This window comes from Quercus suber, unplaced genomic scaffold, assembly GCF_002906115.3.
Source record: "Quercus suber isolate HL8 unplaced genomic scaffold, Cork oak 2.0 scaffold_716, whole genome shotgun sequence".
NCBI lineage: Eukaryota > Viridiplantae > Streptophyta > Magnoliopsida > Fagales > Fagaceae > Quercus > Quercus suber.
In genome coordinates this window covers 30,466-54,849 of record NW_027070157.1, presented here as the reverse complement: position 1 = coordinate 54,849, position 24,384 = coordinate 30,466, and the positions used below count along the sequence as shown (strand labels likewise).

Here is a 24,384-nt window from a genome sequence, read left to right as displayed (position 1 = left end):
AGCATCGTTCTCGTTAAAGGTCATGTCTTGATCACTTCGTCTGTGCTTTGGTGGGGGCTCCATGTGGACGCTATTCACCTGTCGTTGGTGCGCTTTCTTAAGTGATTTGAATGAACCCCCTGTGATAGGCCCCTCTGAGATCGTCTGTATTTTCCCGATCACATTTTGGGGAGGTTGGGACTAACGACTCCCGCTCTTGGACGAGGACTCATGTTGGCCTTTGTTTTCACCTCGGAATTTGTTGTATTCTCCCTTCTTTATAAACTTCTACAACTTCCCTTTTCGTATCAATTCCTCTATTTGTTCTTTGAGATCCCTATAGTCTTCAGTGTAATGGCCATGATCTTTGTGGAATCGACAATACTTACTCCTGTCACGGACTCTAGGGGACGAGTGTAATGGCCGTGGCCATTTGAGGTAATGTTCATCTTGAATCTGTGTCAGAATTTTGTCAACAGGCATAACAAGAGGAGTGAATTTTACCGTCCGTGAACTTTTATCATCTTTCCTTCTGACTCCGTCATTATTTCGATTATCTGAACGATCTCGCTTTTGTCCTCTACGGTCGTCCTCCCTTTTCCCTTTGTCCTCCGTTCTACCCTCGTCCCTGATAGCAGCCAACACGTCCTCGGCGTTCATGTATTTCTGCGCTTTAAGGAGCATTTCAGCCATCGTCTTCGGGGGGTTCTTCGCGAGTGAACTGACGAGCTCCCTAGACTTCAGTCCTGCCTTGAAAGTTGTCAACTGTACCATATCGTCAGCCTCGTCTACCTCCAATGTCTCCCTGGTGAAGCGCTTCACATACGACCTCAATGTTTCCTTTTCTCCTTGCCTGATGGTAAGCAGGTGATCCGCGGTTCTCTTTGGTCGTTGTCCTCCAATAAAATGTCGCAAGAAAGCATTGCTCAGCTGCTCGAATGTGTCGATTGACGACCTTGGCAATTTCGTGAACCATTCCCGGGCAGCTCCCTTGAGTGTTGTTGGGAATGAACGACACAGTATTTCGTCTGGGGGCTGTTGAAGCCCCAGGGTCGTTTTGAAAGTATTCAGGTGATCTTGGGGGGTCCTTCAGCCCATCAAAGGGCTCGAGCTGAGGTAGCCGGAACTTTGAGGGCACTGGACAGTCGAGGACTGCTGTTGTGAATGGCGAATCCGTCGCCCGAACCAGCTGATCCACGCTTCGATCTGTTTTTTCTTTGATGGCATTCCTTAGTTCGTCCATCTCCCTCCTCATTTCCCGAAGAATGTCTGAATTTTGCTCGACGGGAGTATTTGGCCCTCAATGGTCACTTCTTCTGCAACTTTCCCCTTCGCCTTCTTGATTTCCTCTCAAGCGATTTTCCTCCTGCTGAAGTCGTTGCTTCATTTCCTGGTTTTGCTTAGTCAGCTCTTCAACCGTGGCTGCAAGGGCCTGGACTTGTTGAGCTAGGGTTGCGGAATCTTGATTGGACTCCATCCTGAAATGAACAAGGGTAGGAAACTGCTATTTCGAGTTTGAACACGAAAAATGTCGTCCCCACAGACGGCGCCAAACTGATGAGTGTGAACTCGTCAGTACTTGTTCGACGGACGGAGACGATCTTCCAGCCCTTGGAGATGAACACCGGTGTGGTGCCTGCCACAACGCCTCCGATGCCAAAGTTAGTAAAAGAATGTTTAAACGATGCAATTGGAAAGAACTTAAGAAAATGTCTCAGTGAGTTTTCTGTGTGTATGTACCTGTTCTTCAACAATGTGGGAGGCTTATATACCCTCTCCTGGCTTCTAGCCGTTGGGTAGTTATGAAGGTTTTTAATGATCCTTTTCGTAACGCCTGAGGCCCTTTAGTGTGCTATTATTACTTTTCAACGGACTGTACAGTTGTCTCTGGAACCGTTTTGCCTGCATTGAATGGTCCGGATATGTTCGTCAGTAAAGCGTATGATCGACTCACCTAGCCTGAGTATGGAATCGTCCGTGTTGATGGAATTGTCAGTGCGTCCATGAACTTCGTCAGTCCCGTCATGGATTTATTTAAAATTAAACATAATTTTTATTATAAAAATATAAATAATTAGTCAAATTATTTATAAAAAATAGTATGTAACACCTGCATACGTATAAATAAATTTTAAAATAAATTATCATAAAAATATAAACAATTAAGCAAATTATGTTTTTTTTTTAAATTAAACATAATTAATCACATATTAAAATTCTTACTTAAATTTAATACTAATTGTGATAATTTTTTTTTAATTTTTAATAAGATAGAACATGTGATGATCTTTATTGTATGGTAATTTTTATTGAGTGTATGTAATTGGTTTTATTTATTTATATTTTATAGTTTATTAATATTAGATTTTTAGTATTGTGTACTCATTAACTCTCTTGTTACAAAAATTAAAAACTTAAATAGACATATAACACAAACTTAAGTAGATCATTATGGTGTAATCACCACATAACGCATTGAACTTTCTCTCAATTTTACGGATTAATATATATATATATATATACACAAATACGTATAGAAGTTGATAAAAAAAAAGAAAGTAAAAAGAGGTTCTAGAAGTGTACGAGATTATAGAGAACGCCAATATCGCTTGAACAGAAAAGAAGGTACGTGTAGAATGAGAATCCATTTTGAAAAACTGTTAAAGAGCGAATGAATGAATTCCAGTGTCGTTGATACGGTCGCATGATCGCATCCCTCTCACACAGCTGTAGCACCCAAAAACAAAAAAAGAACAGAAAAATGTGGATAAGCGCGAAAATCAATTCCGTCATTACCATTTTTATTATATCTGTCAGTTTTCACTTTCCAGAAGTCACACACCAACAACCTCACACTTTTGTCTTTGTCCCTTCAATAATAATTTCTTTTGTTTTTTTAATAATTACTATTACTCTTCTTCCCCGTCTCTTCTCTCTCTCTCTCTCTCTGAGGCATTTCGACAAACAGGTACAGCTCGAAAATAAATATTTCTGATCTTTGACAGCAACGGGACTCTGAAAAAGACAGAAGCGACCGCCATGAGTTTCAGGGACGAATCTGAGGAGCTGAAGAAGCCGTTCCTCCACACGGGGAGCTGGTACCGAATGGGGTCCAGGCAGTCCAGCATCATGACCTCCTCCGCCCAAATAATTCGCGACGGCTCTATCTCCGTCGTCCTCTGCGTCCTCATCGTCGCCCTCGGCCCCATCCAATTCGGATTCACCGTACGTATTAATCCATTTCCCTCAACCAATATTACATCCAATCTCGTGACTCGGCGATTGCGAGTAGAAAAGTGTTGTGAAATTGGGCGTGCGATTTGGACGTGTCTATAAAATTATTCTTTCCCTTTACATTTTTTTTTCCTTAAAAATTTTACAGTGTGGGTATTCTTCTCCTACGCAAGCCGAAATAGTCAAGGACTTGCAACTCTCAGTCTCAGAGGTGTGTCACTTTTTTGCTTCTCCTTATGTTTCTTTTCCTTTTCTTTTTGTGCTATTGATTGACACTGTTTTATTTGAAAAAAAAAAAAAACAGTTCTCTGTATTTGGTTCATTGTCAAATGTGGGTGCCATGATCGGGGCAATTGCAAGTGGTCAAATTTCAGAGTACATTGGGCGTAAAGGGGTATTATACATTTCATTGAATTTCATTTTCTTTTGCATTCGCATTGTTATATGCTTGAAAGCTTTTCAATATTTGCAATATTAGTTTTGCTGATTGCCGCTTTGTGTTGCCAAATCGCAGTCACTTATGATTGCCGCAATTCCTAATATAATCGGATGGCTAGCAATATCCTTTGCCAAAGTGAGTGATCACTGATTACTTGATCATCTTCTTGGTATTACATTGTTTACAAGCTTTTTATGTTGCATTTAGTTTATGCCGCGTTTTGTAGGATGTGTCGTTTTTATACATGGGAAGGTTGTTGGAAGGATTTGGCGTCGGTATTATATCTTACACGGTAACATTGAAGCCCCTCATTTCTTATTATATAGATGTAATCCTTCAATGGAATTAATTAGTGTGATTTTTATGTTTAGGTTCCAGTATATATAGCTGAGATATCACCACAAAACATGAGGGGATCCCTTGGGTCTGTTAACCAGGTTGGTTTGGTTGTGTATTTACTTGTCTCTCAACTCGGTTATTGTTGCTGCTTTTGTTATTAAATGATATCGAAGTAAGTCGATTTCTTGCTTGTATAGCTCGCGGTGACTACTGGAATAATGCTGGCTTATCTATTGGGTCTGTTTGTCAACTGGAGGATGCTTGCAGTTTTAGGTAAGAGCTTAGGACGCCATACTGTGGGCTTTTCCTCCAAAGTAGTGAATGTTGTTTGGCCAACAAAATCATTTATAACCCTTTGAAGTACTTAAAAAGGCTTTTCCTCTGTTAAAGTATTTTATGGCCTTGGTTGTACATAACGTTAATAATCTATGGAATGCATTGATACATGCGCGGATTGAATTAAGGAAACTTGTACAAATCATTGCAGGAATTTTGCCATGTACAATATTGATTCCTGGCTTGTTTTTCATACCAGAATCTCCTCGGTGGCTGGTAAGAATCATATAATAAATATTGTATTGATTGGATTCTGATATCTTTTTATCTTTGCTGATTTTCTCCTGCATGTCTTTTCTTTTACCCTTCTTTTATGGTGTTTGGTGGGGGGGGGGTTGGGGGGGGGGGGGGGTGCGAATTAGGCCAAGATGGGGATGACCGAAGAATTTGAAGCCTCATTGCAAGTTTTACGGGGTTTTGATACAGACATTTCTACTGAAGTGAATGAAATCAAGGTATTGAATGTTCTACCAGTTAATTCTCAAATCCAACATGACTATAAGCTTAGTGAAATACATTCGGCACGATAAAGTTCTGGATGACATTAATAATCTTATTGCACAAGTGCAACTTCAACTCTCTTTCTAACATTACCATCATTTATTATCGATGTAATTTTTACAGAGATCTGTAGCATCAACAAGCAAAAGGACCACAATCCGGTTTTCAGATCTCAAGAGAAAGAGATACTGGTTTCCTTTAACGGTAGACTGGTTTGTTTTAAAAGAATTATTTAATTTTTGTAAGGTTGTTTTCTGTTCTTTTAAACTAGAATCCCCTTCTGATGGATTACTACCATATGCTGCAGATAGGAATTGGATTACTTGTGCTACAGCAACTCAGTGGTATCAATGGCGTTTTTTTCTATTCAAGTAACATCTTTGAAAGTGCTGGTTAGACCAACATCTCTTTTGGCTTTGAACTGTTCTTATATTATTCATTAAAGCTTTAAATTAAGAATCTGACAGATTCTTATCTTGCATGGAGACTTAAAATGTCTGAAGCATGCATTTTTTTTCATGATAGTATGCATATGGGTATGATATATTTGTAGGACAAATCTGATGTTGGACATCTATCCAATAAGCATTTTCCACAAAATGGGAAGGAAACACAGGTTGTTTGTTTGTAATTGCCTAAAATTTTCTTTGTGCTTCCATGTTAAAAGGATTATTTAATGTAAGTGAATTACCTATGTTAAGGTCACTAATATACGTACCCAATTTTGCCTTTTCACACTGGAACTCTCACCCTATCTAATACATCCTTAGTGGATCAGTGGTACAAATTGACCAAGGTTTTTCTTACTATAGTCATGCTTCAATATTGAAGGTGGCTTGCATTCCATTATTTTACCTTGGTGTTTAATCAGCTGCTATGAATATAAACAGGGCTATCATCAAGTAATGTTGCAACTCTTGGACTTGGGGTTATTCAGGTAAGATTTGACCCAATACATACAATTGTGTGCTTCTTCATGTAGATATCCAAACATTGCAAAATAAGCTCTTATTTGAGTAGCTTAAAATAGGCCTTCATTTCCGTAGGTTCTTGCTACTGGGATCACAACTTGGTTGGTGGACAAAGCTGGTCGCAAGCTGCTTCTTATTGTGCGTCGGAACTTCTTTCTTTTTCTTTTTTTCTTCCTTAAAATGGTTATTTGTGTACATGGCCTGGAGAAAAATTACAAAATCTGAAATCACATGCAGATATCATCCACTGGAATGACTCTGAGCCTTCTCCTTGTTGCAGTCGCATTTTATCTAGAAGTAGGTCTTTTTTTTCCCCAGTATTTTATATGTATAAGACTTTTCATTTTGATTTAGGGCTTATAAAGCAGGCATGACATGCGCCTATCAATATCATGTTTAAATTGCATTTTAATTCTTTCTTTTCCCTTCTTCATCAATACCAGGACATTGTATCAGAAGATTCTAGCATTTTTGGTATACTATCACTCGTAGGGCTTGTGGTATGGTTTCTCATATGCAGTGTTACGTATAGTTTGTACTCTTCAAGGACTTTTCAGTCTGTTTGACCAACTTTAACCACAGGCTTTGGTGATTTCATTCTCTCTGGGGGTTGGAGCTATTCCTTGGCTTATAATGTCTGAGGTATGCAATCGTCACTATTAATAAGAAAATTTTTTGTTTATGTCGCGTAAGGTCTAGACTATCTGATGAAGTACTTTCAGTTGCTTAAGTTTTCACTTGTGCTGATGAGTAATATTAGTCATACTCTGGATAGCTGAAATTAGCTCAATATTTTATCTTCGTTATTCATTGGTTACTAAATTACAGTTATGAGCTTTGGCATGAGTGAGTTTAGTTGAGTTGAATATCTTTGTTCTTGGATGAGATAAAGAAAACATTACACTCTTCCCTAGGTTAGTTGATGATACAAGGATCTCCCTTGTATTTGCAGAAATTTTATTTACCTTTCTTGCCATTGTTAAGAACGAGGAATGGCTGTTTTGCTGGATGTAGGGTTTATAATTCTGCAATTAGAGGTAAAGGTTTCAGTTTTATAGAAGGTGCCAGAAATGGTGAAGGTGATTTTCTTGATGTTATTGGTCATTGGATGAACTTTTGAGTTCAGTGATAGAGATGAGTATAGGATTGAGGATGAAGACAAAATAATGGTGTCTCTTGAGCTGACAACTCTACTAGGGATATATACTTGTAATTTCAGAAGTATAAGGGAGGTCTTTGTATATTTATCTAGGCCCTGGGGCCAGGGGAGATTCTCCCTAATTTAAACTACAAAATATAGATTCATAGAACCTCAATATTTTAATTTTTCTGCATCATCAGAAGGGTAAAAATGTTTTAAATATTTGTGTCCAAAAGTTAAATGTTTGAAATGTTCATTGAGGTTGATGAACTCAGAATTTTCCTGTAGATAACATGTCTATTTGTATATCTTTTAGAATAGAAATTTTTTTTTTTGAAATGAATCACTTTGCTTTGTAGTGCTAATATTTTTTTTTGTTGGGCACCCAACTTGCACATTTCAGATACTTCCCGTGAACATTAAGGGCCTTGCTGGCAGCATAGCAACATTGGCAAATTGGCTAACATCTTGGGCGATCACAATGACTGCAAACTTACTCTTGACTTGGAATAGTGGAGGTATACATTTGTGTGTGTGCATGTGCATATGTGTGTCATGTTTTTACTGATATGATTCATTCATTACAACAGGAACCTTCACGATTTACACCTTGGTTTCTGCTTTTACTGTTGTCTTTGTGTCACTTTGGGTTCCTGAAACTAAAGGAAGAACTCTGGAAGAGATTCAGTCGTCATTTAGATGAACTTTGTTGCTCATGCATGTATTCATCTTAAACTGGTTTTGAAGCAAATATCATGCAGAAAGCGTCACATGCAGGTGCAGGGATCATCTACATAATTTCTCTCCAAACCTTTTGTATGTTATTTATAGGGTATCATGTATAGACAATAGTCTCTCAGCAGTTGCTCTATGGAGTCGGATATGATAAAAGTAAATGAAAGCAAAATTTTATTCAAATCTTGAAACAATCTTAGCTTCACCTATTTAAATGTTAAACACTTAAAACTATATTGTTCTTCAGTGAAATTTAACACTGAGCTTGGCGCAGAGTACAAATAATGGGTACATACTAGGGCCAAAATGGCCAAATACCACAATTTGGCAAAATATGTAGAAATCTACTATTGTTTTGGAAATATATATGGATATACGACTCTTTTGGAACTCGAGTTTGTAAAACTCAAGTTACATTAAAAATTGGTGGCTATTTTTCATGGAACTCGAGTTTCGTAAACAGTGGTAGATTCCTACATATTTTGCCAAATAGTGGTATTTGGCTATTTTGGCCTACTTACTATTGGTATTATCATTTTTGGGATTTATTTGCGTGGAAGGAGTCAAGGATTTGCTTCAGACACCTATTGTAAACACAAGGTCGTTCGAGGTGAACCAAGTGACCAGCCTTCGGTATGCCTTGAAATGATGCATTTTCTCCAAGGTGCCTGTAATCACATTATTTAAAATCATTTTAGTTTGTTCAACTTTAAGGCTTTAAATTAGTACTTCTCTTGCTTATGGTGGAGGCCACAATAGGGTCCATAGCTTATGTAAATTGACCTATTAATTGGGTAATTAGATGCATCAATAAAAACCCAAGAATTTATCCACTCATACGGGAGTCCTCCGTCCTCACTCCTCCCTAGTAAAATCCACACCCCTTGTGAGAGGAGGAAGGACTTGTCATTTGAGTGAATAATTTCTCAAATAGGCCTGCTATGTAAATGGCCCAAATTAGCGTCGTGATCTCAATGAGTTATTAGACCTACCCTTTCATGTTTTGGGCAAGCTCCAGGTTGAAAATCTGATCATTCTCACCCCATAAGAGATGTATCTTCTGCAAAAATATGCAGGTGCTACAAGGCTATAATTTCTGGGGAAAAAAAAAAAAAAACTAACAAAATGCAAGTACATATAAACATTAGATCTAAAACAAAATGCGGATTACCTGTGGAAAATTGGGAACCTTGGTATCCTTGTTGCTAATGACTAAGCCTTCTAGGAGTTCGCCTCTCTCCTTTCTGTTGGTGAACATCACCTATAATTGCTCTAGGACTCCAGTTAGTACCAGCCACAAGAATTATTATGAATAATGCTAATGTCCATTGAAAATGTGTTATAGAAAGAGCCACTAGTGCATATAATGCTTATACGAATGCTAATGTTCACTTCATCTAGTCCTCCAATTTGATGTCAGAGTTATATAGTAAGTCCACTAAAGTTCTGTTATTATTCTACAGTCTTCACCAAATTGGATGCTTACTCTAATTTCGTTCATGATTTTATTATTATGTCATACATACTTTATAGTTTATCCACGACATTTATTCATTAACTTTGGATAAAATACACTATTCAATTGCTGTTGCCAATATAATAAACATATTTTTTTTAAGAAAAATTTTTGCTCCACATTAATTTGAAGGAACTTCCTTCAAAGTTCAAACTGCTAAGTGGTGATTGAGAAGATTAACAATGGCACCACGTGGAAACCAGGGAGCTCAAAAGTCTCTATATTTTATTCTATACCCTTTGGAAATTCATAAGAAGTCCCTTTTATTAAAATGCACTCCCCAACCCCAGCCCTAAAGTTTTCAAATAAATTTCGTACTTCTTTAAAATTCGATAATATTCATTTGAATAAAGGGTCCCTTTAAGAAAAATACTATGTGACCTCCTTTTTTGTCAAAAAAATAAAATGAGCCTCCCATTTCCAACTAGAATTACTTAAATGAAGAAAGGAAGTCAACACAGCATGCATTTAAATTCCTAGTCAATTATAGCAATAGCTTTTACCTCCAATCAGTTTTCAACATTTATCCATTAACAAACTAAGATTAGAACTCATAATATCATATTAGTAAGTGTGGGGGCCTTTTTGTTCTATTGGGCTGAGCCCATTCTGCTGGGCTAGGACTTGTTATGCTGTGGGTTGGAGAGTTGGGCCTGGCCCACTATTCTAGCAAAACCTTGCTAAAGGGCCGATTTTGCACAAGCCCATCATCCAAAAACAAAGACAACAACTATTAATAAATGCATGTAAATTAGTTCACAAATATTGGCACGCGTTTACAGGTTTAAAAGCAAATATCTTGTGGCAGGAGGATAAGTTATGTCGGGAAAAATTAATCAGGGACATAATTAACATAACCAGTATAGCAAAATTTTACACGATACATTAGATTGCAAAAAATAATATAGCAGAATGTAAGAATGACATAAAAGAATGTAAAATGGTAAGTCTTTCTGTGAGAAGCAAACCAAAAGGAACCCAAATCTCAGCTTGGGCAACCTTGTTATTGGGCTAAGCCATTAAAGTTGTACATTCAAGAGAATGGGTCTAGATGGCTACTTGTTGCTGCATTTGGGATTTCAAAGAGTGGGTTTGTTGTAAGAGAAAGGAAAAAAATAGCATATTGATGCATTAAATAGAGAAAATTTATTTTAACGTTAAGATTTTATTTCTTAAATCTAATGGTATATAAAATACTACTTTATTAAAAAAAAATTAAATGGCCTAACATTTTATACTTCTTGAAATTTTTAATTTTTAACTTGAACCATCAAAAGAATCCATTTCATATGGAAAGCATCCTAATACATCCAACTTAATTTTTTTTTTTTTCCATTCATATTCTTCTAAAATAATATTTTATTACTTAAATAAATTTATTTAATTATCTAAAAGAATCAAAATGATTTGGTTCACTTGTTCAAAACAGTAAAATAAACTCTCCTACTATATGGCTATTATGGATCTTTTATTAATTGAGTTCTAGATAATTATACAAAATAATGAAATAAATGTTATCATATTTTATAAAAGAATGACATTCTTGAAACTATTAGTTCCAAATTATGAAGATTCTATACATTGATTAGGAACTTGTAGTTTAGAAAATGATTTCGTGTCTCCTAGTTAAATTGATTAGGAACTTGTAGTTTAGAAAATGATTTCGTGTCTAATTATTGAAGTGGTTAATAGACTGCTGTGCAAGGATGCTAGTTGAACCAAATTCTCATTGTAGTTCCTTCACAAAAAGTATGTGAACTGATTACTAAAAAAACCGTAGATAACATAACGGAATTGCATGCTATATATGCTGCATAATATAATTGTTAGGGTCATATTTTATGTAATTGACTAATCTTTTGATAAAATGTATTTTACTTGTAATTTGGTAGATCTAAGTTGGGTTTAATACATCAAAAAATATGTTGTTCAAGTATATCAAGTGTTCATATAAAAGACATAAAGATTAGTCTAAGAAACAAGTGAAGAAAAGCTATTTCATTAAGTCTTGACAGATAGCTCAACAAATACTACTATCGGACTAAATGAGAAGTTTAATAGATGGGTCAACAGAAACTTGATCTATCGAGAATTACGATTTTCAGATTTCCAGATCTAAAATTCTACCTAAACTTATGTATTTGTTTAGGGTTTTTTTTTTTTTTTTTTTCTTCTTCCTCTTTCACAATTCTAGACATATATAAGGCTTATTTTAAAAGCCGTCACATATGAATACAAAAACTAAAAGTTTATTTTTCTTTGTAAGAAGCTACTGCGTTTATATGCCATATGGTTTTACAACCAAGTACTTTCTAATCTTCATTGTTGATGAAGTGAAGAATTTTGCAACCAACAACATCCATTCAAGTTGCTAGAGTTAGTCACATACTAGATCTATGCAAAAGGGTTAATTATAGATTGGAGATTTGTGCATCAAAAGAAAAAAGACTACTGCAAGATTCAGTTCAATTGGGTATTGGAGTAAATGTTCAATTGTAAGTTGGTATTTCGGGATAGACCAGGATAGTAGTAAGATTCCTTATACTTGTAACTGCTTGATTATTGATTAGTGGATTCTTGGAAAGGATGATCTTAAATTCACCCGATAGAATTTTTGCCTTGCGAGAGGTTTTCTCCATTTGTCAACAAATTACCATGTCAATCTAATTTTCGCTACATTTAATTTAATTGATGATTTGTTAGTGTCTTCATGATTTGTAAGCAATTTAACTTAATTAGTAAACTTGGGTAATTGAATTAATTAATCAAAGTTTAACTATTTTAACCCAACAATAATCAACATTAACTGTGAAAGCAAGCAAGCAAACCTCAAGGAAGTCTTTGTGAAGGCGATCTGGGAACCACAGCTTTTTCTGAGCACCAACAGAGAGAAGAGCTTTCAACGCCTCAACGGAAGTAGGCAACAACATCTCCGAAAACGAAGAGTACCCAAGGTTTTGCAGCATTGTATCTCTGATGGAGTGAGTCATTTCTATGACTGAACCAGACACCACCACGGCCTCAACCAAGTCTGCATGCAGCTCAGCCATTTTGAACGCTACCGTCCCACCATAGCTAAACCCAACCACAGTGCACCTCTCCACCCCGAGCTTCCTTAACCCCGCAACCAAACACTCCGCTTGGAAACTCGGTGACCTGTCGGTTTTGTCGGTGATAGAGCCACCGAAGAAGAGGAGGTCCGGTATATAAACTGAGTATTGTTTGGATAGAGCAAAGGCCTGGAACAGCCAAGTCATTATGCCGTCAGAGAAGAAGCCGTGGACTAGGACCACCACGGGCTTGTCACACTTTTTAGTGGGTTTCTTCTTCAGGGTCTCTAGGGGGACCCAGAAGTTCATGACCGTGCCTGGTTCGATCTCCACTGTGTAGGGTTTCACACCTGCCATCTTCATTAGCCCATGCAACATGGGCCTCAGTGCAGCCACATGGTTCACCATGCCAAGTTCTCTTTCTGTCACAGTTTTAAGTTCCTTTGTTTTCTTTTCTCACTGTCGATAACTGATCAAGGAAAAAGCTTGAGATTTATAGTTAGAATGAATAAAAAAAGCAATTTAAAGGTTGTTAAGGGGCTGTTTGGTTTAAAAAAAATGTCACTCATCCAACACTCTACTTCATTTATCACTCGTCATTTAATTTTCATCATCATTCACTTGTCACTGTATAAAACTCATTTTCTATCACCCAAAAATAATAAAAAATATCATACTTAGCCCGTTTGGCACCCATCACGCAATCATATTTTCAACCAAAAAAAGCTAAAAAAACTGAGATCCACACATTCTGACCTCACCTGTGCACCTGACACCCCTACCCGGCCCTATTAACTCCCCTCACCAGTTGAAACCTCACTTTACCATCACATTTCTTCTCCATTCACGCTCTAGTTCTCAACGCCCATCAATGGTTATAACAAGTCTAATTTGAGGAGCGTCATTTCTTGAAAAACGGTTATAAAAAGTCTAATTTCTCCATTCCTTAGAGATGTCAATGTAATTTACCCTTAATAAAATTTCTAATATTCATTAAAAGAAGCTCCACATGTGACCCAACAAAGATAAAAACCAGGGTCATAAATAAGATGGCTTCTAGCATTTATTCTCTTTGCCACAGAATGTAGATGGGCGAGTTAAGGGTGAACGCGATAGGATTTTAAAAAGATTACAAGCACTTACACCCCTACTAGAGGAACTGGCATCAGGGAGTGACTAAACTACTAAATAACAGTCAGGTAAAAATTATCATTCACAAAGCTAGAAACAAAAGGCTATAGATATTAAGTATTAACAACACAGCAAGCAAGTGCTACAAACACAAACACATTCGTTATAAAGGACAAAGAACCAGGCTTTAATACATGAATCTCCACATTCTCACATAAACCCCAAGGTACAGATCAACTCAAAGAAAATCACAACACCGAGAGCCAGACAATTTTTGAGTTCATAAGCTGACAGGGAACAATCAGCAATTTCCTTGGATCCAATCAAAGCAATACCCAAAAAATCTAAAACCCTAAACCAAACTCAGAACACAAAAAATCAAGAAAACCCATTTGAGGGAACAAGGTATATTTGCTAAAATCGACAACCCATCTTTCCAACATTCACACCAACCAAGACTTAAAATTAAACCAAAAAAAAAAAGAACGGCAGGCAGATCGGAGAAGAGAGGCCATGGATGGGGAGGGCTGAGATTCTTTTGTCCTTCGGTGTGCGGGTGAGATTTTGCTCTGAAGAAAATGTGGATTTTGCTGGAACTTCTTGTGTTTCTTGTGAAGGGGAGTCAGCACGTGACTAGTGTAGCCGTTGTTGGAGTGTTGAAGAGGGCAAAAGTCTGAGCTTAGATTTGACTACTCTCTACCGTGGCCCAATGTGTTCCTCATGAAATTGCCAAACTATTGCGAAATTACTATCCAAGAGCATCCACATGTCTATAGTACTGTTACAAATTTACAACAATATGGACAGATGTTGTAAAAATAAAAATAATTTTATATTCTCTTTTCTCTCTCCTCTCCCTTCATTTTTTCTTCTCTTCTCTCTCTCACTCTCCGATTCCCTCTCTCTTCTCCCTGTAACAGTTCCCTCTCTCTTCGACCAGTCTGGCAGCGACGAAGGCATGCTCCGACGACGATCTCACCCACGCTCCAGCGACGACGGCGTAGCTCCGACGACGATCTCACCCACGATCTCCCCCACGATGACGGTGTAGCTCGATCTCACCCACGCTCAATATCGCCGATCTCACCCACGCTCGATCTCGCTGATCTCAGCCCGAGGCCACCGTCGATCTCAACCTCTTCCCTCTCCTCTCTGTCTGCCTTTCACTCTACCTCTCTCTGGTTGTGGTTTTTTTTTTTGCTACAATTTGGGTTGATCTAATTGTGGTGGTGGGCTGTGGGCTATGGGTGGTGACAGTGGCAGTGGTGGTGGGCTGTGGGGGTGATGGCCGGTGGTGGGTTCTGTTGTTTTTCTGGCGGTTGTGGCCGCAACAATTTTTCTGGTTGTGGTTTTTATTTTTATTTATAAGGTAGTGTTGGTGGATGTAGGTTTGTGCCGATGGTGGCTGTCGGCGTTGTTGCAGCGAAGGTGGTTGTGCCGATGTTGTTGATGATGATGATGATGATGGGGGAAAGTAGTTTAATATATTATTTTAATATGGTGTAAATATTATTTTAATGTATAGAATTGAAGTATAGAACATTTGATAAATGGAGTGTTGTAAAATGATGTGGTAAAATAATAAAGTAGGCTTTTGATGTTGTAAAATGGCATAATTTTTGCCACGGCTGCTACGGATGCTCTTACTGATCCAAGTTTGGATCCACGTTTCTTGCGTTGATGTTTTCTGCGTTGCGTCTTGTGTTTACGTTTTGTTTTGTTCTTTTTTTTTTTTTAACTATTGTGCACGCGTTTAGGGGACAAATGGTTACTATTTATAAAAAAAAATAATAGTATATTGTTGACTTTTTAGTCCCTTTTATCAGTTCTATGGGGTTCGTGAATAATGCACATGACTTACAAATCTCACTTTTTAACAACTTTTTTTTTTAAAACTAGGTCTCACGATATTATTCACACATTTAAAAATTATTTTGTTACAGTATTTTTAGTTTTTAGTTTCAACAAAATAGGTTCTATCCAAACGAATCCTTAAGTTTCAAAAACACCAAAAACTTGTTTCTAGTTTTCATTACTTATCACTCCATTTAGTGAGAATTGAGTGATGAAAACAAAAACTCAAAACAAATCCAAACACACCCTTTTGCCATGAGACTCACTAATTTTGAGTTATGGGTGATGAAAACAGAGTGATGAATTATGAAAACTTGCAAATTCAAACAGCCCCTTGGTGAGTTAATGTTTTTAGGGGTTTAATACGAAAATTGAAATCGAAGTTTTTTATATATTTAAGTATGGTTTTAAAAAAATAAATATTACTTAAAATTTATTACCTTGTTTTAGACGCAAAATTTTTACAAATTAACATGAATTATGCAGATATTTTTTTTTATAAAAAGTTTATGGACACAAAAAAATTGACAAAACTTTTTACATTTATTGATGTGGTAGATTAATAGTGGTAAGTTTGTCAACTCAATTATTATAAAAAATGTTGTGAATTTTTTTTTTTTTGTGTATTGTTTTTTTTTTTTTTTAGAAGTGCTACTTTCACAATATATTTCACAACAAATCCTAAATGTTAAGTTGTTACTAGTTATAATTTAAAACCATTACTAAAATTATTGTTTTGCCATCCATAAAAGCATACTTAGCATTTGTTGTAACAGTGTTGTGAAAAATATTGTGAACATAACATTTCTCTCTCTCTTTTCTTGTTTTTCATTTGATGAAAATAATATTATTTTATTGATTGGCTAATATTAAGGCTTAATTAAATTAACATTTGGGCTTTTTTTCTACTTGGGGCCTTAGGCGATGACATCAATTGCTTCTATAGTAGAGCTGGCACTGTGCTACTCTTTAGGAGCAGATAGTTACTCCTTCAATTAAAGCTTCTCCCTACAATTTTTTTTTCTATAATAGGTAGTACAAGAGGCATTGTAAGGTTGTGATTGAAATGATAAAATACTAGGACTCATAACAAAGAGAGAGATATATGTATTTAGTGTTAGAAATACTATGACGAGGTGGATGACGGTTGGAGAAGAAATAATTCAGGTATAATCTTACTCTCATATTTCCTATTTTTGTCTTTATATATTTTTTAATTTAAACAAATATTCATTTACTTGGGTTCAAAGTTATCAAACTATTCATTGCTACATTAGTTAGTTTGTAAATTTTATATAATAAAATTTGTAATAGTGTTAGCATTTGAGAAAATGTAGGAGTAGAATTTTTTTGACAAAACTCTTAGGTGACAATTAATTTGCAAGCGGTGAAAAAAAAATTATTAATTTATATAGAAATGATAAATAAAGACTCACAACCTATCTTATCTAACTTATGATTGCCTTAAAGTTCTGTACAAAAAAGAATTTGGTGCTAAAATAAATGTAGGCACGTTTACCTTAAAGACAAGAAGCCAAAAACGGGTGGGTGGGGTTCTTGACAGTTGGAAGATAGTGGCACGGAAGCAAAATTGAAACAGAACTCAAATCGAAATACAACTCTTATTCAACTAAAACACTAAGAACATTCACATCAGTATGTGTATTTTACACATCTATTTTTACACTAAAAACTACTTTTTTTATTTTACATATTTACTTTTATAAAATACCCACATCAGTTCATTTATTTTACAAGATATTTCAATAAAATATTCATTATACTCCATTTTTTTTTTTATTCTCTAATGATCATACTTTTTTTAATTTAAACTTATATTTTAAGTAAACTACCAACACCGGTGGCTCGGCCAATGGAGCCGCTCGTGTTGGAGGTCGATGGCCGAACCACCAAAATAGTGGCTCCGGCGAACGTCGCCGGATTGGTCTCGCCACCCACCTATCGCCAAATAGTGACCCACCGGTGGGTGGATTATTAAAATAGTGGCTTCGACGAACGCCGTTGATGCCCAAACTACCAAAATAGTGGCTTTGGTGACCGCCCACCGGATTGGTGTCTCCGACCATTGTACCCCCATCACCGATGGGCCGATTGTTGTAATAGTTGCTCCGACTACCGCCATCGAATTGATGTCTCCGACCACTGTATTGCTAGAATCGGTGACCGAATCGATGTCTCCTACCAACGGTCATTCTCTTTTTTTTACCCTACGGTCATAATTTTTATTGTTATATCCACCGGTCATAATTTTGAAATTCAAATGGTAATTCAAACCTAACTTTAAACTCAATGGTAAATTCAAACCTAAAGGTCATATTTTTTTAACTTAAAACCCAATGGTAAATTCAAACCTAAAAGTCTTTTTTTTTTTTTTTTTTTTAACTTGGTAAATTCAAACCTAAATGTCATTTTTTTTTTTTTACTTTAAACCCAATGGTAAATTCAAACCTAAAGGTCATATTTTTAACTTTAAATTCAATGGTAAATTCAAACCTAAATGTCATATTTTTTTAATTTTAAACCAATGGTAAATTCAAACCTAAGAGAGTTGTTTAGTTGTATTGTTTAAATAATAGTTTTTGTTGTTTAAACATAACATATATTTTCATATTTCACTCACTTATTCATAACACTTAACAACGTTATTAAAACAATATTATCAAATGAGNGTGTTAGAAATACTATGACGAGGTGGATGACGGTTGGAGAAGAAATAATTCAGGTATAATCTTACTCTCATATTTCCTATTTTTGTCTTTATATATTTTTTAATTTATAACAAATATTCATTTACTTGGGTTCAAAGTTATCAAACTATTCATTGCTACATTAGTTAGTTTGTAAATTTTATATAATAAAATTTGTAATAGTGTTAGCATTTGAGAAAATGTAGGAGTAGAATTTTTTTGACAGAACTCTTAGGTGACAATTAATTTGCAAGCGGTGAAAAAAAAATTATTAATTTATATAGAAATGATAAATAAAGACTCACAACCTATCTTATCTAACTTATGATTGCCTTAAAGTTCTGTACAAAAAAGAATTTGGTGCTAAAATAAATGTAGGCACGTTTACCTTAAAGACAAGAAGCCAAAAACGGGTGGGTGGGGTTCTTGACAGTTGGAAGATAGTGGCACGGAAGCAAAATTGAAACAGAACTCAAATCGAAATACAACTCTTATTCAACTAAAACACTAAGAACATTCACATCAGTATGTGTATTTTACACATCTATTTTTACACTAAAAACTTACTTTTTTTATTTTACATATTTACTTTTATAAAATACCACATCAGTTCATTTATTTTACAAGATATTTCAATAAAATATTCATTATACTCCATTTTTTTATTATTTCTCTAATATCATACTTTTTTTAATTTAAACTTATATTTTAAGTAAACTACCAACACCGGTGGCTCGGCCAATGGAGCCGCTCGTGTTGGAGGTCCGATGGCCGAACCACCAAAATAGTGGCTCCGGCGAACGTCGCCGGATTGGTCTCGCCACCCACCTATCGCCAAATAGTGACCCACCGGTGGGTGGATTATTAAAATAGTGGCTTCGACGAACGCCGTTGATGCCCAAACTACCAAAATAGTGGCTTTGGTGACGCCCACCGGATTGGTGTCTCCGACCATTGTACCCCCATCACCGATGGGCCGATTGTTGTAATAGTTGCTCCGACTACCGCCATCGAATTGATGTCTCCGACCACTGTATTGCTAGAATCGGTGACCGAATCGATGTCTCCTACCAACGGTCATTCTCTTTTTTTTACCCTACGGTCATAATTTTTATTGTTATATCCACCGGTCATAATTTTGAAATTCAAATGGTAATTCAAACCTAACTTTAAACTCAATGGTAAATTCAAACCTAAAGGTCATATTTTTTTAACTTAAAACCCAATGGTAAATTCAAACCTAAAAGTCTTTTTTTTTTTTTTTTTTTTAACTTGGTAAATTCAAACCTAAATGTCATTTTTTTTTTTTTACTTTAAACCCAATGGTAAATTCAAACCTAAAGGTCATATTTTTAACTTTAAACCAATGGTAAATTCAAACCTAAATGTCATATTTTTTTAATTTAAACCAATGGTAAATTCAAACCTAAGAGAGTTGTTTAGTTGTATTGTTTAAATAATAGTTTTTGTTGTTTAAAACATAACATATATTTTTCATAACACTTAAACAACGTAATTAAAACAATATTATCAAATGAGCCCTAAATATCTAAAAGTGAAATAGTGTTTTGATTGCAGTTTTTTTTTTTTACAAGATTTTTGTGTGGTTATCTTATCTAGAGATATTAAGTGAGATATTTAAATACTCACAAAAGTTGCCAACGTTCATTTCAATTCTTACAAATTAAGACATAAATGTTAAAGTTTCTAACGTTTATTTAAACATTAAAATCAAATCTCTTATCCACTCACTGTCTCTATTCACAACTTATTATCCTTGAGAAATCTCAACTGCATATTCGCTATGTCAAACCCAAACAGCCAATCATAGCCAAAACATGCAATTCAATTATTCAAACAATTTTATTAATAATAATCATCTCATATCATATAAAATATTGTGTAAAGTAATTTCTTTTGAGAATTACACACATACACATTATGGGTTATTTAATCACACAGTTTAACATCCATATTGTAGGCTATTTAGCCACACAATCCAACATATACATTAAATAAGAGAAATAATATTAATTAGAGAGAGCACTCTCTTTGATTCTTTTTTTTCACTGAACTGTCCAACCAAATCAGGAATTAATGCTACCTATATATATATATAGGCATGCCAGTGGGTGGGAGGACACAGCTGAATAGTCCCCACATACTTAAAATAAGATAAAATAAAATGAAGTAATGAATAAAAAGAGAAAGAGGGCTCCCTAGAATATTTTTATAAATAAAAAAGTGATTTTTAGCTTATCACATTTATACAATGCATAAATGCAGTGGCCCTGATCATTAGGGAAACATGGTGAGACCTTGTCGTGTTGTATGTTCTGCTCTGGCAATTTTCCTTAGCCTGTTAATAACCTGCTGCGACACTTTTCCTGTGGTGATTTGAGTTGCCACAACGATCCATATGAGCCTTTAGAAGTGATTTTAGTGTTTTTAGAGGCTGTTTTTGTTGGGAAAAAAAATCCTAGTCCCCTCCATGTCTATGTGTGAATTAAAAATATATAACTACCAAATAATAGCAATATTATGGAAACAAAAAAATTTTAGCAAGCACCACATAAACACAATCACACAAGAATACCAAATCTTACGTGGAAAACCCTCTAGTGTAGAGGGAAAAATCACAGGGCAGCTCCAAAAAATATCCACTATGAAATAGAGATTACAAATATCAAATTTATGCTAAACTTGAGTTCACAATAAATTGGATATACAACAAATAAATCTCAAGGAGTAAATACAATCTCACCACAAAGCCAGTAGCAAAATCTTCCTCTGAATACTCCAAATCTCTATGGTTGTAGCACTCAAAAACTCCATGAGAACTCCACCAATTTATCTTCTTTGTGTGAAACTTGAGCAAAGAAAAATGTCTCATTTTTCTTTTTCACTCTCTCACACTCTCACTCTCTATCTCTTCATTCGGACTGTACCACCTGAAGCTCTCACTTGTGTTTTTCTCACAATAGCCGAATGGCTCTCTCTTGCTCTGTGTTTTTGCTTTCTCTTGAACTCACACACAATAGCCAAGAATAACACACTGCTTCAGCTCTCTAGGCCGAATAGCCTTTCTTTTCTTTTTCTTCTTTTCTCTTCAACATGTACAACACGCTTAGCTTCATTTCTCAATAGTCAAACCTTGCTTTTTGCTTCACCCAAATTTCTTTCTTCCTTTAGCATGTTAAACAAGCTTGAGTCAAGTCTCATGCAGAGGCAATGCTGACATGAAGACTTTTGGAACCAAGCTCATAAATGAGCTTTGACAAGGCAAGCAAGTGGGCTGGACCCACTAGGTGCCACGCACCAAACAGTTTTAAACTGTTGGAATAGATTTTATCTTTTGTGTTGAGCCTAGATCCACAAAAAATACTCTATCCATCACCAATTGAGAAAATCTCATCTCGAGCCCAAATATCCACTTTCGCAAACCTAAAAAACTAAAAAATAAAAATAAAAATAAAAATCCCTTATAAAACCACAGAAAATCTTTTCTCAACTCATAAAAAACAAATCATAAATAAGCCAACAACAAATCACACTAGCTCATTTCTTCCTCTTTCATGAGTTTTTCAAATTTGTCAAAAACCCAAAATAAATACAACAAACTCATCTCAAATACAATCACAAAAAAGAGAGAGTGAAATGAGATAGTGGGGACAGAGAGGAAAATTGAACCATTGTCAGTAATAGTGGTGACAAAGAATTGATTGAGTTGATCTTCATTGAAAATGATCGTAAGGATCTGTTTGGTTAGAAAGATGGAAAAGTGAAAGGATAGAAAATAAAGAAAATAGACAAGATTTTAGTTTCCTTCATTTGTGTTTGGTTGGAGGGGTGAAGAGGTAAAGGTGTTCGTGGTGCGGTTTTGGGCCATTTTTAGCACCGCACTTTGCGGTGTGGTTTAGCTAAAACCATATCTGCACCGCACCTTATTTTTGCAGTTACTTGTACGGTGCGGTGTGGTTTAAAGTTTAGCCAAAATCATAACCACACCGCACCTCATTTTTGCGGTTGCATATGCGGTGCGGTGTATAAGATGCGGTTTAAATGATTTGAAGTTGGTATATTTTTCAAATTTTAGGCTTTTTTCTACCCAGGCCAAAACTAATTTTTTCCTTTATTTTGGTCCAAGTTTTAAACTATTGAGCTAGTTTTTCTTTATTTTGGGCTGGCTTTCCTAATCAACACTTGCTAGGGTTGTCAAATTATTATTTTTTTAAACTAGGGTTATTAAACTATTAATAATATATTTAATATTAAAAATAATTAAATATATTAATATATAGAGAGGGTGCAGTGCGGTGCAGTGCAGTGCACTATTACTTGCGGTGTGATGCGGTTATGTCATTTTGCGGGTGGTTTTGGTGCGGTTTGGGCGGTGGTGAACACCCCTAATTAGAGGGATGGAAAACTAATTTGGTTAGTTGAGAAGAAAAGTGAGAGAGATAGAAAATGTAGTTTATATAAAATTATTCTCATGCCCCTATTGCATAATATAAGAAGTAATTTCCTTACAATCATTAAAAAAAAAAACCATTATTATCAATTAAAATTAAAATAATAACACCTTATAAAAATGAACACATCATTAATATTATTATTTTATTTTATTTTTCTTTGTTATTTGATATATATATATATATATATATAACAATTAGAGGTGCCTTAAAAAAAAAAAAAAAAAAAAANAGGAGAAAACACCCAGCCTACCTATTTTCCTTCCATAAATCCACCCAACCAAACATCCCAATAAATTTCATTCACCTCCCCTTTTCTCTCCTTTTTTTTTTCCATCCTCTCAAAAATCCATCCAACTAAATGGACCCTACAACACTCTTAAATCAAACCAAGTTACAATCTTCATGTACACCTTCATTTCTAATGTCTTACCCTTTGCCTCCAAAGAGACCTTAAAGCTTTTGATTTACTTGAGTCCAATACTATCATCAGTCAGTTTACCATTTGAGGATGGAGTTTTTGAGATCTAGAAGAGGGGAGGTGAAGAAAGGTTAGGTGAAAATGAGACTCTTAAGAGATATGGAGTTCATCCAATTAATTGGTTTCACATGAGTTTGAGTTTACGGGTTGATTGTGCACTTTCATAATATATAGGGTAAGTGCAAAAATGCGGTATAGTTTTAGGGTGTAAAAATGTGATCTCCCCTCATAATATATATATATATATATATATATATATGAGATGGGTTCAAGTTACACCTAGTGTAACTTCACAAAAGTTACACCTTTTTTAAGCCATTGATTTCCAAAAGATCAAACGGTTAAAACTAAAACACTATTATCCATTACATCTATTAAATATTTAACAAATTAATAGCATACTCATTTTCTCTTTCCTTATTAAATGCTCCTGTATTTTTCTCTCTCCTTATTAAGTCATTCATTGTAATTTCTTTTTCTATACAATTCCTTCAACTATTTCCTTCCTTAGTTTTTTTCTCCCGTAAATAAAACCTCATCCATTTTTTACAAAATCTTCAAGCACAATTGAATGAAAAGGCATCAGAATTTATATTTATATTTTTGAGAATCAAGAAATCGGAAGTTAGCCCAACTCTCTCTCTTTGGAGAAATTATATAGTCCTCATAGTGAACCACGTCATTTGTCTACCATTCCAGTAAAAGACTCACACCTATTTAAAATTGTTGAGTCAGTATTTAGTTTTTATTTAAAACTCTACAATTTTAAACAAGTGAGAGTTTTTTACTAGAATGGTGGACCACATCACTTGTCCACCATGAGGACCTTATAATTTCTCCTCTCTTTGTGTGGAGATTAGTCGTATCTAATTACTAAGCGCCGTTGCAATGAAATCTAAAAATAACTTAAAAGTTAAAAACAAAACATGGGATCTTCAGGATAAATTTGTAGGGTAAAAATAAAGTTTAAAGAATTAATGAACCCGCCCTCTGAAAAAAAGAAAAAAAAAAAAGAAAAAAAGATACATACAAATCCAATAGCTCCACCATCCATTTCCATGGTTTTGATAATTAGGAAATATCAAATTACATTGTTTTGATCTTATGGAATAACAACTCAACTCTTCAAAGAAAAGTTTCAAAATCAAAAACATAATTGTCTATGCTGTGATTACTTGAGCCCTATTAAGGATTCTACTAATACTAATCATCATACTAGTTTGAGTTCAAATACAAGAGATAGAGATAAGGACATATCCGACAGCAACACCAAATACAAGTCCTAAGTCTGTAGAAGTCTATCCTTAGTGATAAGATAATCAGGTTTTATCTTAGGTGATGAGGTTGTTTGCAAATCAACAAACATTTAAAAAAGATTAAAAAAAATTGAGTAAGTAAAATTGGAACACGAGATACAAAGTACCTGAACTAAAAATAATTAGAAGTTCTTTTCAAGAAATTTGTGGTCTTGTTGTAGTTGTCTGATGCTATTTGTAG

At 35.2% G+C, this 24,384-nt stretch overlaps 3 protein-coding genes across 4 annotated transcripts in view; 1 reads left to right on the top strand and 2 right to left on the bottom strand.

Annotated features, from left to right (window-relative positions):
• Nucleotides 1–267: 267 nt before the first annotated feature.
• Nucleotides 268–753, bottom strand: LOC136064611 (uncharacterized). Its single transcript, XM_065766546.1, has one exon. It carries the CDS (start codon nucleotides 751–753, stop codon nucleotides 268–270), a length of 486 nt encoding a protein of 161 aa, XP_065622618.1.
• A 1,906-nt stretch (nucleotides 754–2,659) lies between these two features.
• LOC111998795 (sugar transporter ERD6-like 6) overlaps nucleotides 2,660–24,384 on the top strand; it is a 38,360-nt gene continuing 16,635 nt past the window's right edge. Inside the window, exons 1-18 of one of the 2 annotated variants that reach the window (XM_065766544.1) lie at nucleotides 2,663–3,204; nucleotides 3,362–3,424; nucleotides 3,518–3,607; nucleotides 3,728–3,787; nucleotides 3,879–3,944; nucleotides 4,024–4,089; nucleotides 4,189–4,264; nucleotides 4,479–4,543; nucleotides 4,690–4,782; nucleotides 4,952–5,032; nucleotides 5,136–5,220; nucleotides 5,719–5,765; nucleotides 5,875–5,937; nucleotides 6,037–6,096; nucleotides 6,243–6,299; nucleotides 6,382–6,441; nucleotides 7,344–7,458; nucleotides 7,531–7,869. In XM_065766544.1, coding sequence (XP_065622616.1) covers nucleotides 3,019–3,204; nucleotides 3,362–3,424; nucleotides 3,518–3,607; nucleotides 3,728–3,787; nucleotides 3,879–3,944; nucleotides 4,024–4,089; nucleotides 4,189–4,264; nucleotides 4,479–4,543; nucleotides 4,690–4,782; nucleotides 4,952–5,032; nucleotides 5,136–5,220; nucleotides 5,719–5,765; nucleotides 5,875–5,937; nucleotides 6,037–6,096; nucleotides 6,243–6,299; nucleotides 6,382–6,441; nucleotides 7,344–7,458; nucleotides 7,531–7,643 — 1,446 coding nt within the window. In that variant the 5' untranslated portion in view covers nucleotides 2,663–3,018 and the 3' untranslated portion in view covers nucleotides 7,644–7,869. Of the gene's footprint in view, nucleotides 3,205–3,361; nucleotides 3,425–3,517; nucleotides 3,608–3,727; nucleotides 3,788–3,878; nucleotides 3,945–4,023; nucleotides 4,090–4,188; nucleotides 4,265–4,478; nucleotides 4,544–4,689; nucleotides 4,783–4,951; nucleotides 5,033–5,135; nucleotides 5,221–5,718; nucleotides 5,766–5,874; nucleotides 5,938–6,036; nucleotides 6,097–6,242; nucleotides 6,300–6,381; nucleotides 6,442–7,343; nucleotides 7,459–7,530; nucleotides 7,870–24,384 lie in introns of those variants that run through there. The other variant, XM_065766545.1, reaches the window with a different exon arrangement.
• On the bottom strand, nucleotides 7,827–12,724 carry LOC111998793 (uncharacterized). Its single transcript, XM_024030900.2, has 4 exons — nucleotides 12,020–12,724; nucleotides 8,847–8,936; nucleotides 8,668–8,735; nucleotides 7,827–8,343 (listed from the first exon to the last, which is right to left on the bottom strand). Exons 1-4 carry the CDS (start codon nucleotides 12,647–12,649, stop codon nucleotides 8,208–8,210), a joined length of 924 nt encoding a protein of 307 aa, XP_023886668.2. The 5' UTR covers nucleotides 12,650–12,724; the 3' UTR covers nucleotides 7,827–8,207.